The following is a 14,862-nucleotide window of genomic DNA, read 5'->3' as shown; positions in this document are numbered from 1 at the left end:
AGGCTTTCCCACCCGAATCAGGGTGTTTATGAGTCAGGAAGGGCTTCATCTTCAGAAATGCTGGTGACTGATGAGTGGTGAAGGGGAAACCGATGCCCGTCATCTAATACTTACTCCCCACTAAGTATTCCCTGTCCAGAGGCCAGAGAGCCATCTATCTGCTGTCTCTGGGCCAGGCCATCCTAAACATGTGCAGATGACCCCCACATTCTCAGCAGTATGAGGACAGAAGAAAGAGGAATGGAAAGGAGGTCATGAGGAGCGCTAAACAACCCAATCCCAAGGAAGTTGAAGCAAGAGAATCTTAAGAATTAATAGAAAAATAGTGGAAGGAAGTATGCTTAAGCATGAATGATGATGATCGCGGGTGGGGGACTGCACTTCGTTTCCTTTTCTCATCCATATGTTCTGTATTTACTTGTCTTTCTATGACGAATGGGCAGAGGAGCCTGGAGGGCGACCGTCCATAGGGTCACAAAGAATCCGACACGACTGAAGTAACTTAGCACACTTGCATGCACCGTGTTGACTATGTTCCATTTATGAGGAATGTATTTTAATGAATATGTGTTACTTTCTACCAGAACACATTTTGCAATAGTTGAAGCTCACTCTCCATTCAAATGTTCAGCAAACCACTTCTCTTAAGCCCTCCTTAAACTGCATGTCTTAAAACTAAGGTTGCTCTTCTGAACCTTGCATTAAAACTTCAGCAATTGATTAAAAAAAAAATACAGGAAGAAATGTACCCAATAACTATAGGCTATAGATACTCTTTGAAATTTTAGGATACCTTGAAACCAATGATTTTCTTTAGAGTGAGTTTCTTTGGAGATAAATATATTTATGCACAAACACACATGGGAATGATGAAGGTGGGAGCGGCTGGCTCAGCCCAAGGTGGAAGAGCCCCCTCAAGGTCACTTGGGGCTGAAGGAGGATGTGCCCTCAGGACACCAGACGCTGCACAGGGCCCTGGGCCGAGGACCCCAAGACAGGGCTGTGACAGGCACTCAAGCTGGGCCTAGGAATACTGAAGGCCTCCTGGAATTTTCTCAGGCTTCTGAGCTCTGCCTGCTCTGATGCAGGGAGGGAACACTCATGGGGTGAGCCACACCTTTGTAAACCTCCCCCATTTCTGTTAGGGTGGACAAGTGCCCCCCTTGACCCCAGAGTTTCTCAGGTGGTCCCCTTTCCAAATCTGGATTCTCTTCTGTTGCCCCCTGGACTCTGGGATGTGGGGGAGGGAAGTAGGTGTTGACGAGGAGGAGGGCATATGGATGAGACACAAGGGTCGTGGACCAGGGGGTCCTGTGTTCCTGAGGAGGGGTCTCCCTTCTCTGATGGAGCTCATGGGCAGCCTGAGGGGGAGCTGGCACTGGGGACATGTGACTGGAGGGAGCTGGCTGTAGGTACAGCAGAAGACTTTATTCTAGAGAATGGAAGGGAGGGGTGAGAGGAGCAGTGTATGTGCTGGAGGCGGAAGCTGCTAACAGATCAGAAATGTGAACAGATGTTTCCTTGACAGAGAAGGTACCTAACGAATTTGTGAATAACGGAGCAATCAGTGATTTCTTTTCAAGAGATGAATGTTTATTAAGTTCCAGGCAACCTTCCTCCACACACTTTGACCAATGCTTCCAATCCCAGGGAAGATGGAGGGGTCCATTCCGAGGACATGTCACACTGATCCCTGGCGTTTGTACCGTCTCATTGTTGTCTGGATCCAGGACAGAAAGCTGGAGATTCTGGTGTAGACATCTGGAGGTGTTCCATCCTTTTTTCCATAGGACACAATGCCCTGGGCCACACCATTATACACAAGCGGGCCCCCAGAGTCACCCTGTGGGTAGAGAGAGCAAGGGCTGAGCTCACCTTCTTCAGGTCTGGTCTCCCTGCAACCCTGGAGTGGGTGGGCTCAGTTAGAGGTCCTGGCTGATATCAGGGCCTTGTTGGTCCTAAGGTTTCATCCTGGCATTGACAATCCTGCTGCTCCTCCTGCAGGAAACCTCCACCCATTTGTGACTGTGGGGCAGTGTTCACACCCCAGGGACACAGGACAGTGTCCAGATAGGAGGACAGGCTGGGGACACAGGGGCGGGCTTTGTTCCCACAGCCACCCATCGTCCCAGCTCAGTTGGGCCCAGGGTTTTGCATGGATAACACTGGGGGTCTCACCGAGAAAGAATTCTTCCTCTTGCTTGGATCTCCAGCACATATCTGTGTGGAGGGGATGTAGTTTTTGAAGCGAGCGATACATTTCTCCTCACTTTGGACTTCAAGATCTACCTCCTGTAGTTTGTCTGTAGAGGGCATATTTACCCCCAGTCGCCCCCAGCCAGCCACACTGCACATCATCCCTGGCTTCACCTTCGCCAATCTCCTGGGCAGGTTGATGGGGCTCACTGCATCCGTAATGTCAGCCTTCCTAGTCAGCTGAAGGTAGAGGAAAAGCATTCTCGCCTACTGTTGGCCCACAGAGGCGGCAGGACAGTAATGGGGTTGCCTTCTTCTCAGCCCTGGGACCACGGAGGGGTTGTACAGGAGGAGGGTCAGGAATGAGGTCATGGGGGATGCAGAACCCTGGATGGAAGGGTCCCATACTCAGTGCAGCCGCGTGTCCCACCTGCAGTAACATGATGTCGTTGGCCAGAGTCTCATCATTATAGCGTGGGTGGGGGATGGCTCTTCTCACTGGGATGACGTGCTGGGTCCTCTCTCGTTCCATGATGTTGTGGGCCCCCAGGGTGACGTTGATTGAGCTGCACAGAGAGCAGAAACAGAGGCGGCGTCACAGGAGAACCGGTCCAGGAGCCAGGAGGAAAGAGCACAGCTTGGGACAGGGCCAAACTTGGGGCAGGGCAGTGGGAGGGTGTGGTGAAATTCTAGGTGGTGGGCCCTGAGGCTGAGCATCTCTAAACTGTCTGCTCCCTGGCAGCCTGGGCAGGGTGGCAGTTCCTGAAGTCCACGGAGGGTGTTCAGTCCTGCTCGAGCTTGACTGTCTCTAAGGAAAACATGAATTTCTCACATTTGCACTGTGGGCTCCAGGCCACAACCTTGGCTTCCTTATGTTCCAGGTTTGACCAGTCCCTTCTCTCCATGCACGACTGGCATTGGCTGTCCCTCCCTCCCCAGTGCTCCCCTGTCCTCTGAATAGCTTCCTATGTTACCTGGAGGCACAGGTCTGCAGCTCCTAAGAGGGCTCCCCGGGAGGGCTCCACAGAGGGGCGGGGCCGCACTGCTCCTCACCTTCCCAGGCAGTGAGCCGCTGTCAGCACGAAGTCCTCACGCACGAGGAAACCCCCACATTCTTGAGGTTCCCCTGAAATCTTGACCTGAAGAAACGCCATGTAGGGACGGGAGTGTGGCTTGGCCTCGTGGCCCCCGATGATTTTCCCTGAAAGAAAGATTCCAGCCTGCCCGCTGTGCTCATGGAGCCAAAGTTTGAACAGGGGAGATGGGATCAAGGTTTCCCTGAGTTCAGAAATTCTCTTAGATGGACCAGGCCCAGGCTGTGCATGAGTGTAGCGTCTGGGCAGGTCTGTTCATGTGGGGTGGGACTGGGCCTCTGAGGGTGGGACCGTCACTCACCTGCCTCCCCGGTAGGGGACAGAAGGGCCACCAGGAGCAGGAGCAGCAGGACCATCTCTGCAGGAAAGCTGCCCAGATCTGAGCAGCTGCTACTTCCATGTGGCCTTTTAACCAGTGTCTCCGCCTATGTTGTGGCTTTATCACTTGAGATTTCTCTGAAGTCTCACACCTCTGTCTGACCTGGGGTCTGAGTGCAGTGTGTGCTTAGTGGTCACCACAGAAGCATCCATAAGCTCTTGGCTTAGTGCCATCACTCAGCAGAAAACAAGAAAATCACTACAAGTAGAGGTAGTGAGACGTTGTATCAACAAATACCAGATCTTTGAGCCCCAGCATTCTGGGTCCCATGATGAGAGATTCATAACATAGAATGTCTTCATTTCTGTGGTTCTCTTTGGTCACCAGGGTGAATGTGTATTAAGGCCTCTTTGTATGAGAAATTTGGAGGTAAGATCTCTCACTTCTGGTGGAGGAGACAAAACCATCTTGGTCAAACAGGATGGTGAGAACCATGGTGTGGTATATACAGGATGGTGTGTGAGAGTGATGCTGAAGAAAGATTATTCCAGTTATTAAAGACTGAGTATTTTTTTTTTTCAAAACAGCAACATTGTTTAAGCCATGAATCTGCGTTTTGGTCAGGATCCAGTGTGGATAGCATTCCTCTGCTCCTCTTGGTATCAGGGAGGTTTGAAGCCTGGATGCTGAATTACTTGACGTCTCGCTCACACAGGCCCAGTGGATGGTGCTGGCTGTTCACTGGGCATGTTGGTTTCTCTCCATGAGGCACCTCAAGTCATCTCTGTTTCTGGGATGGTCAGTCTCCCTCACACATGACATGTTGTTGGCTTTCTCCCAAAGAAGCATCTGCTAAGAAACAAGCCAGGCACAAGCTGGGCTCTTTTAATTACCTCACTTTTGATGTCCTATGGCATCTATTCCACCATATCCCTCTGTTTGAGGCAATCAAGAGGTCCCAGCAGATTAAAAAGGAAGGGCCCTAGATTTCATCTCCCAGCAGGAGTGTTGCAGTCAAGGAAGAAGAGGCTGTGGGATGGGAGTTCCACATGAAGTGAGAGTGGGTGCCAGGGAGGCAATGCAGAATTCCCCCACCACTACCCAGAGAATGGCATTCTGATGTCCCTATACAAGTTGCTAACCAAATTATCCTGGCCATGTCCCAATAATGGAAAAGGCGGAGAGAGTCATAAAATTGAAAACATCATGGGACCTTAAACACCTTGATCTCAAGTCTCTTCTAAAGCAATGAAACCTTTGATTAAGAAACAAAGCCCACTGTCAATATGGATTCTGGCAGGGGAGCCACAGGTAACCAGGGCATGTTGTCCAAGCCAAGCCCACATCGGGTGAGCGTGTGTCCACACCTGGCCTCTCTCCTGTGTGGACACACTTCTCACCCTACACCCTGCATTGGGCATCCTGGATCAGGTAACAGAATACACATGAGCCGGAGATTCAATGCCCATGTGGGATAAGGAGGATGTTCCCACAAGGGATGGGTGGCTTCTGAGCAGGAGGGGTTTACGGGCCTTCTCGGGGGTGGGGGCAATCAGGTGGGATTTATCAGTGCAGGACAAATATGGTGAGGAGGGCATTGGTAGGAAGGGGCCACCTAATGTGCGTCACCAGATCCTGGGGCGCGGGGATCAGGGGATGCCCTTGGGGATGATGGGTGAGAGATCGGTTATATATATATATATCTGCAGATGCTGATCCGATATGTCAACTTATTCAGGCTACTGAGCTAGGTTTTTCACTGAGGATTAGATGACGATTGTGGCAGCAGTGTTAACTTCCTGGGTCTGAAGGTTGGATGGTGGCTACGTATGTCCTTGGTTGTACGAATTACATTCTATAGTATTTGAGAAGCAATAGAGTGCCGTTTCAGTAACTTATACTAGCAAACGGTTCTGGAGAGGAAAACTTTTTGCATCGCGATTGCAACTTGTCTATGAGCTTGAGATTGTTTCCAATGTAAAAGGAAACCTGTACCTTTCACATATATAATAATAACCTGTTTTAAGATATAATTTAAAAGAAAATCTGTTACAGAAATACCAAATATAAGTATGAGGCTGAGGAAAACCTTAACCCAGAATTGTGAAAAACCTATTCATGCAAAATGTTAAACTGCTTCTGAAAAACACAAGAAGTCTTTAGAAATAGCAAGGTATTCTTAGTTCTCAAATAGAATAGATCTACACCAAAAATGTACTGATTCTCCCAAGTTAATATATGAATATGGTTATAAAAATAATATATATAATGTGATTTTTAAAAGAAAGCTATTGAATTTTTCCTCCTAGCGTTCCACAAGTTCTAGACAATTTCTAAAATTTATGTGGAAAATAAACACGAAAGAATCACTAGGGAAATTTTGTCCAAATGAAAAATGTATAATAAGGGAGAAGGTTAGCCTATCAGAGCTAAAAACTATGAAAGTTCTTGTTGGAACACAGTGTGATTTATTCTCTGTTCTTCTGCCCTGCTTTTCTGCTCCATTTTGTGATGTCTCATTTTGGCTTCTTTATTGGCTTTCTGTTATCTATCTACCTATTATTTTAGTTGTTACACTGAAGGATATGCCGTCAGCCTCCCCTGTGGCTCAGATGGTAAAAAACCTGCCTGCAATGCCGGAGATCTGGGTTTGAGCTCTGGGTTGGGAAGATCCCCTGGAGTAGGGAATGGCTACCCACTCCAGGTTTCTTGCCTGGGAAATCCCATGGATGGAGGAGCCTGGCAGCTGTAGTCTATGGGGCTGCAAAGACTCAGATGGGACCGAGCAGCTAACACTTTCACTTTGTTTTTCACTCATATGTGAACCTCGTATGGTATATTTTCACTCGACTTCCTTCTCACCCTTTGAGTTATCTTTGTCATACATTTCACCACTATATGCCTCATATACTATTTTGCCTTAAATCGTCAATAATCGATGTAAGAAACTGATATAAATTCTTTTCCATTTAGTCACTTTTTAAAAATTAGAGTATAGCAACTCGCAGTATTAGTTTCTGGTGTACAATGTCATACCCCATATTTTTATAGTTTATACTCCATATAAAGTTATTATATAGTATTGACTACATTCCCAGGGCTGTACATTATATCCATGTATCTTATTTATTTGATACCTACTGGTTTGTACCTCTTAATCCCTTTCGACTATCTTGTCTCTGTCTCCACCCACTCCCCTCTGGTAACCACTAATTTGTTCTCTGTATCTATGAGTCTGTTTGCATTTTGTTCAATTTGTTCAACTGTTTTATGTTTTAGATTCCGCATATAAGTGATAATGTGTAGTAGTTATTCTTCTCTGATATCACTAAAATTAATACTTTACAGGTCCATTCATGTTGTTGCAAATGGACAAATTTCATTTTTTTATGGCTGAGTATATACTATTGTGTGTATATATATGCCACCCCTTCTCTATCCATTCATCTGTTAATGGATGCTGAGCTTGATTTCATAGCTTGGTTTTTGTAAGTAATGCCTTTTACAACATTGGAGTGCATGTATTAATGACTTATTGAATTCGTGCTTTTCTTTACTTTGGATATATACCCAGGTGTGGAATTGCTGAATCTTATATAGACTGGTTCCAAATAGGAAAAGGAGTACGTCAAGGCTGTATATTTTCACCCTGCTTGTTTAGCTTATATGCAGAGTACATCATGAGAAATGCTGGGCTGGAAGAATCACAAGCTGGCATCAAGATTGCCGGGAGAAATATCAATAACCTCAGATATGCAGATGACACCACCCTTATGGCAGAAAGTGAAGAAGAACTAAAAAGCCTTTTGATGAAAGTGAAAGTGGAGAGTGAAAAAGTTGGCTTAAAGCTCAACATTCAGAAAATGAAGGTCATGGCATCTGGTCCCATCACTTCATGGGAAATAGATGGGGAAACAGTGGAAATAGTGTCAGACTATTTTTTGGGGCTCCAAAATCACTGCAGATGGTGATTGCAGCCATGAAATTAAAAGACACTTACTCCTTGGAAGGAAAGTTATGACCAACCTAGATACAATATTGAAAAGAAAAGACATTACTTTGCCAACAAAGGTCCGTCTATTCAAGGCTATGGTTTTTCCTGTGGTCATGTATGGATGTGAGAGTTGGACTGTGAAGAAAGCTGAGCGCCGAAGACTTGATGCTTTTGAACTGTGGTGTTGGAGAAGACTCTTGAGAGTCCCTTGGACTGCAAGGAGATCCAACCAGTCCATTCTGAAGGAGATCAGCCCTGGGATTTCTTCGGAAGGAATGATACTGAAGCTGAACTCCAGTACTTTGGCCACCTCATGCAAGGAATTGACTGATTGGAAAAGACTGTGATGCTGGAAGGGATTGGGGGCAGGAGGAGAAGGGGATGACAATCCAATCAAAATTTATAAATAACTATGAATAAATTTACCCATGAAGGTATTATACTCTAAAATCTGTAAAACACTGATTGAAGGAATTTGAAGACAATACCAATAAATGGAAAGATATTGCATGTTCAGAGATTGAAAAAGCTATTATTACTAAAATGAGTGAACTACTCCAAGCAACCTACAGTTAAGGCAATACGTATGAAAACACCCATGACATTTTTCAGAACTAGAACAAATAGTCCCACAAATAATTCATCTGGAACAACAAAAGATCCCGTAGAGGCAAAGCAATGTTGAGGAAAAAGGACGAAGATGGGGTTATCAGGCTTCCTGAGGCTTCTGTGGTGGCTCAAATGGTAAAGACTCTGCCTACAATGCAAGAGCATGGGTTCTATCCTTGGGTCAAGAAGATCCCCTGGAGAATGGAATGGCTATCTCTCCAGTGTTCTTGCCTGGAAAATTCCAGGGACAGAGAAGCCTGGCGGGCTACGGTCCCTGGGGTTGCAAAGAGTCAGACACAACTGAGCAGCTAGCACTTTCACTGTTCATCATGCTCCCTCAATTCAGACTACACTATAAAGCTAGTGTAATCAAAATGGTATGAAAGTGGCACAAAGCAGACACATAGACCAATGGAACAGAATGGAGGGCCCAGAAATGACCCACATATGTAAGGCCAATTTATATCACAAAAGAGGCGAGATACATACAATAGAGAAGACAGTCTCTTCGATAAGTCATTTTGGCAAAACGGGACAGCTACACATAAAGGAATAAAATTAGAACATTTTCTCACACCATGCACGAAGATAAACTCAAACTTATTCAAGACCAGAAACGATTAAATTCTTAGAAGAAAACACAAGCAGTACACTCTTTGGTCAGGTCTTAGCAATACTTTTTTTGCTATTTCTCCTCAGGCAAGGGAAACAAAAGCAAAAAGGTGCAAATGGGACCTAATCAAACTTCAAAGCTTTTACACAGCAAAGGAAATCATTAACAAAACAAAAGGGAAATCTACTGGATAGGAGAAAGTATTTACAAATGATATGTCTCATAAGTGGCTAACATTTAAAATATATAAAGAACTCATACAACTCAATATTAAAAGAGAAACTAACCCAACTGAAAAATAGGCAGAGCACAGGGTATTATACTCAGTAACCTGTGATATACCATAATGGAAAAGCATATAAAAAAAGATATATATGAATAACTGAACCACATTTCTGTAACACAGCATGCAAATCACCTATATTTCAATAAAAGTAATTTTTTAAATGGGTAGAACATCTGAATAGACATTCTTCCAAAGAAGACATGAAGATGGCCAACAGGTACATAAAAAGATGCTGAGTTCAGTTTAGTCACTCCATCATGTACGATTCTATACTACCCCATGAACCGCAGCATGCCAGGCCTCCTTGTGCATCACCAACCCCCAGAGTCCACCCAAACCCATGTCCATTGAGTCACTGATTCCATCCAACCATCTCATCCTCTGTGGTCCCCTTCTCCTCCTGCCCTCCATCTTTCCCAGCATCAGGGTCTTTTCAAATGAGTCAGCTTTTCACATCAGATGGCCAAAGTACTGGAGTTTCAGCTTCAACCTCAGTCCCCTCAGTGAACATCCAGGACTGATCTCCTTAAGGATTGAATGGTTAGATCTCCTTGAAGTCCAAGGGACTCTCAAGAGTCTTCGCCAACACCACAATTCAAAAGCATCAATAATTCGGCGCTCAGCCTTCTTTATAGTCCAACTCTCACATCCATACATGACCACTGGAAAAACCATAGCCTTGACTAGATGGACCTTTGTTGGCAAAGTAATGTCTCTGCTTTTGAATATGCTGTCTAGGTTGGTCATAACTTTCCTTCCAAGGAGTAAGCGTCTTTTAATTTCATAGCTGCAGTCACCATCTGCAGTGATTTAGAGCCCAGAAAACAAACTCAGCCACTGTGTCCACTGTTTCCCCATCTATTTGCCATGAAGTGATGGGACCAGATGCCATGATCTTAGTTTTCTGAATGTTGAGCTTTAAACCAATATTTTCACTCTCCTCTTTCACTTTCATCAAGAGGCTCTTTAGTTCTTCCTCACTTTCTGCCATAAGGGTGGTGTCATCTGCATATCTGAGGTTATTGATATTTCTCCCGGCAATCTTGATTCCAGCTTGTGCTTCTTCCAGCCCAGCATTTCTCATGATGTACTCTGCATATAAATTATATAAGCAGGGTGACAATATGCAGTCTTGACAAATGCCTTTTCCTATTTGGAACCAGACTGTTGTTCCATGTCCAGTTCTAACTGTTGCTTCCTGACCTGCATATAGGTTTCTCAAGAGGCAGGTCAGGTGGTCTGGTATTCCCATCTCTTTCAGAATTTTCCACAGTTTATTGTGATCCACACAGTCAAAGGCTTTGGCATAGTCAATAAAGCAGAAATAGATATTTTTCTGGAACTCTCTTGCTTTTTCCATGATCCAGTGGATGTTGGCAGTTTGATCTCTGGTCCCTCTGCCTTCTGTAAAACCAGCTTGAGCCTCTGGAAATTCATGGTTCACATATTGCTGAAGCCTGGCTTGGAGAATTTTGAGCATTACTTTACTAGCATGTGAGATGAGTGCAATTGTGCGGTAGTTTGAGCATTCTCTGGCATTGCCTTTCTTTGGGATTGGAATAGAACTGACCTTTTCCAGTCCTGTGGCCACTGCTGACTTTTCCTAATTTGCTGGCATATTGAGTGCAGCTGTTGGGAGCCATGTTAGGCATTACTGACAAAATGGAGGCACGGCCCCCAATCCCCTCTCCTAGTCCTGCAGGCACAGACCCGGGATGAAGGAGTTAGGCCTTGTGATTCTGACTTGTTCTTTCCTTTCTTCGGTTGAGTTGGCTGGAAAGAATGTTAAGGTGCTTATTGTTCTTAAGAGAAGCATGAGAAAGCACAGACCCTTCTGCAGTTGTGCCCAGAAAATAATCTATAAAGTAACCATTGACATTTGTTCAAGGATCTTTACAAAGAATGTTACAGGATGAGCACATAGGCCACAGCTTGAGGCCATGGGAAGGATTGTTATCTGAGACCTGTTTGTGAAGGAAATGTTTACAGCAAAGGAAGTTTGCTGAGTTAGGGTTTAGCAATAGTGGAAAGTGAAAAATTTGTCTTAAAGCTCAACATTCAGAAAACGAAGATCATGGCATCCGGTCCCATCACTTCATGGAAATAGATGGGGAAACAGTGGAAACAGTGTCAGACTTTATTTTTCTGGGCTCCAAAATCACTGCAGATGGTGACTGCAGCCATGAAATTAAAAGACGCTTACTCTTTGGAAGAAAAGTTATGACCAACCTAGATAGCATATTGAAAAGCAGAGACATTACTTTGACAACAAAGGTCCATCTAGTCAAGGCTATGGTTTTTCCTGTGGTCATGTATAGATGGGAGAGTTGGACTGTGAAGAAAGTTGAGCGCCAAAGACTTGATGCTTTTGAACTGTGGTGTTGGAGAAGACTCTTGAGTGTCCCTTGGACTGCAAGGAGATCCAACCAGTCCATTCTGAAGACGATCAGCCCTGGGATTTCTGTGGAGGGAATGATGCTGAAGCTGAAACTCCAGTACTTTGGCCACCTCATGCGAAGAGTTGACTCATTGGAAAAGACCCTGATGCTGGGAGGGATTGGGGGCAGGGGGAGAAGGGGATGACAGAGGTTGAGATGGCTGGATGGCATCACTGACTCGATGGATGTGAGTCTGAGTGAACTCCGGGAGTTGGTGATAGACAGGGAGTCCTGGAGTGCTACGACTCATGGGGTTGCAAAGAGTCTGACATGACTGAGTGACTGAACTGAACTGAAGAATAGCTAGAAGCCTTTTTAGGATTTCTGTTTTGTTCCTAATCTTAGGGGAAAAGCTTTCAGCTTTTCACTGATGAATGTGATGTAAGTGGTGGGTCTGTCATGGAAAGTGAAAGTGTTAGTCATTCAGTCATGTCCAACTCTCTGGGACCCCATGCACTGTAGCCCACTGGGCTCCTTTGTCCATGGAATTCTCCAGGCAAGAATACTGGAGTGGTAGCCATTCCCTTCTCCAGAGGATCTTCCTGACCCAGGGATTGAACCTGAGTCTCCTGCATTGCAGGCAGACTTTTAATGTCTGAGCCACAAGGGAAGCCCAATGTGGATCTGTCATAAACAGCCTGTATGTTGCTGAGATATATTTCCTCTGTACCAAGTTTGTTTAGAGTTTTTATTCTGAATGGGCTCAGACAGTAGAACCTGTATTGAGTCCACTGTACCACTGTACAATCATAGTGTCCAGCACTTAGTAGGTGATCTACCAGCATTTGTATTGATAAATGAAAAATGTGCTTTTCAGTCCTACTAAGGACAGGAGCCCTTTCTAACTCAAAAGGCCCCAGCTGACCGCAGGGAATCTTGGCCCAGTGACCAGCTATGACTAAAGGGACAGGATGAAAGGTACTCTTTCAAACTAACCAAACTGATCACTTGGATCACAGACTTGTTTAACCCAATGAAACTATGTGCTATGCCATGTAGGGCCACCCAAGACAGACGGTGGAGACTTCTGACAAAACACGGTCTACTGGAGAAGGGAATGGCAAACCACTTCAGTATTCTTGCCTTGAGAACCCCATGAACAATATGAAAAGGCAAAAAGATATGATACTGAAAGATGAACTCCCCATATCGGTTGGTAACTAATATGCTACTGGAGAAGAGTAGAGAAATAGCTCTAGAAAGAATCAAGAGGTTGAGTCAAAGTGAAAACAATGCCCAGTATGGATGTGACTTGTGATGGATGTAAGATCTTGCTAGAAAGTACAATATTGCATAGGAACCTGGAATGTTAGGCCCATGAATCAAGGTAAATTGGAAGTGGTCAAACAGGAGATGGCAAGGGTGAACATTGACATTTTAGGAATCAGGGAACTAAAATGGACCAAACAGGCAAATTTAATTCAGATGACCATTAAATCTACTCCTGTGGGCACGAATGCCTTAGAAGAAATGGAGTAGTCCTCATAGTCAACAAAAGAGTCCAAAATGCAGTACTTCAGTTCAATCTCAAAATGACAGAATGATCTCTGTTTGTTTCCAAGGCAAACCATTAAATATCACAGAAATCCAAGTCTATGGCCCAGCCACTACTGCCAAAGAAGCTGAATGGTTCTATGAAGACCTACAAGACCTTCTAGAACTAACACCAAAAAAAGATGTCCTTTTTATCATGGGGACAGGAATGCAAAAGTAGGAAGTCAAGAGATACTTGGAGTAACAAGTAAGTTTGACCTTGGAGTACAAAACGAAACAGGTCAAAGGCTAACAGAGCTTTGTCAAGAGAATGCAGTGGTCCTAGCAAGCATCCTCTTCCAACAACATAAGAGACGACTCTACACATGGATATCACCAGATGGTCAATACTGAAATCAGATTGATTATGTTCTTTGTAGGCGAAGATGGAGAAGCTCTATACAGTCAGCAAAAACAAGACCAGGAGTGGACTGTGGCTCAAATCATGAACTCCTTATTGCAAAATTCAGACTTCAGTTGAAGCAAGTAGGGAAAACAGGTCATTCAGGTATGACCTAGATGAAATCTCTTAAGATTTTACAGAGGAAGTGACAAGTAGATTCAAGGGATTAGATATGATAGATAGAATGCCTAAAGAACTATGGATGGAGGTTCATAACATTGTACAGGAGGTGGTGATCAAAACCAACCCCAAGAAGAAGAAATGCAAAAAGGCAAAATGGTTGTCTGAGGAGGCCTTACAAATAGCTGAGGAAAGAAGAGAAGCAAAAGGCAAAGGAGAAAAGGAAAGATACATCCATCTGAATGCAGAGTTCCAAAGAATAGCAAGGAGAGATAAAGCCTTCTGAAGTGATCAATGCAAAGAAATAGAAGGAAACAATAGAATGGGAAGACTACAGATCTCTTCAAGAAAATTAGAGATACCAATGGGAACATTTCATGCAAAGATGGGAACAATAAAGAACAGAAAAGGCCTAAGAGAAGCAGAAGATATTAAGAAGAGGTGGCAAGAATACACAGAAGAACATTATAAAAAAGACCTTAATGACCCAGATAACCATGATGGTGTGATCACTCACCTAGAGACAGACATGCTGGAGTACAAAGACAAGTGGGCCTTCAGTTCAATTCAGTTCAGTTGCTCAGTCGTGTCCAACTCTTTGAGACCCTATGGACTGTAGCACACCAGGCCTTCCTGTCCATCACCAACTCCTGGAGTTTACTCAAACTTATGTCGATTGAGTCGGTGATGCCATCCAACCATCTCATCCTCTGTTGACCCCTTCCCCTCCTGCCTTCAATCTTTCCCAGCATCAGGGTCTTTTCCAATGAGTCAATTCTTCGCATCAGGTGGCCAAAGTAATGAAGTTTCAGCTTCAACATCGTCCATCCAATGAATATTCATGACTGATTTCCTTTCGGATGGACTGGTTGGATCTCCTTTCATTCCAAGGGACTCTCCTGAGTCTTCTCCAACACCACAGTTCAAAAGCATCAATTCTTCGGTGCTCAGCTGTCTTTATAGTCCAACTCTCACATCCATACATGACTACTGGAAAAACCAAAGCTTTGACTAGAGAGACCTTTGTTGGCAAAGTAATGTCTCTGCTTTTTTAATATGCTATCTAGGTTGGTCATAACTTTTCTTCCAAGGAGCAAGCGTCTTTTAATTTCCTGGCTACATTCACCATCTGCGGTGATTTTGGAGCCCCCAAAAAGAAAGTCTGTCACTGTGTCCATTGCTAAGTTGTTCCCATTCCTAAGTGGGAAACATCACTATGAACAAAGCTAGTGGAGGTGATAGAATTCCAGTTGAGCT

At 44.6% G+C, this 14,862-nt stretch overlaps 1 protein-coding gene across 3 annotated transcripts in view; it reads right to left on the bottom strand.

The window, feature by feature from the left end:
• The window catches only part of LOC112580795 (duodenase-1), a 45,437-nt gene that overhangs the window by 28,900 nt on the left and 1,675 nt on the right, over positions 1–14,862 (bottom strand). Inside the window, exons 1-5 of one of the 3 annotated variants that reach the window (XM_025271015.3) lie at positions 3,592–3,737; positions 3,250–3,397; positions 2,627–2,762; positions 2,179–2,436; positions 1,596–1,843 (exon numbers count right to left, since the gene is read on the bottom strand). In XM_025271015.3, the coding sequence (XP_025126800.3) occupies positions 1,682–1,843; positions 2,179–2,436; positions 2,627–2,762; positions 3,250–3,397; positions 3,592–3,646 (759 nt within the window). In that variant the 5' untranslated portion in view covers positions 3,647–3,737 and the 3' untranslated portion in view covers positions 1,596–1,681. Of the gene's footprint in view, positions 1–1,595; positions 1,844–2,178; positions 2,437–2,626; positions 2,763–3,249; positions 3,398–3,591; positions 3,738–14,862 lie in introns of those variants that run through there. The other 2 variants (XM_025271013.3, XM_045163804.1) reach the window with 2 other exon arrangements.

This window comes from Bubalus bubalis, chromosome 20 (assembly GCF_019923935.1).
Source record: "Bubalus bubalis isolate 160015118507 breed Murrah chromosome 20, NDDB_SH_1, whole genome shotgun sequence".
In the NCBI taxonomy this organism is placed as follows: domain Eukaryota; kingdom Metazoa; phylum Chordata; class Mammalia; order Artiodactyla; family Bovidae; genus Bubalus; species Bubalus bubalis.
Note: the sequence above shows the minus strand (reverse complement) of the source record. Positions and strands in the feature narration are given on the sequence as shown.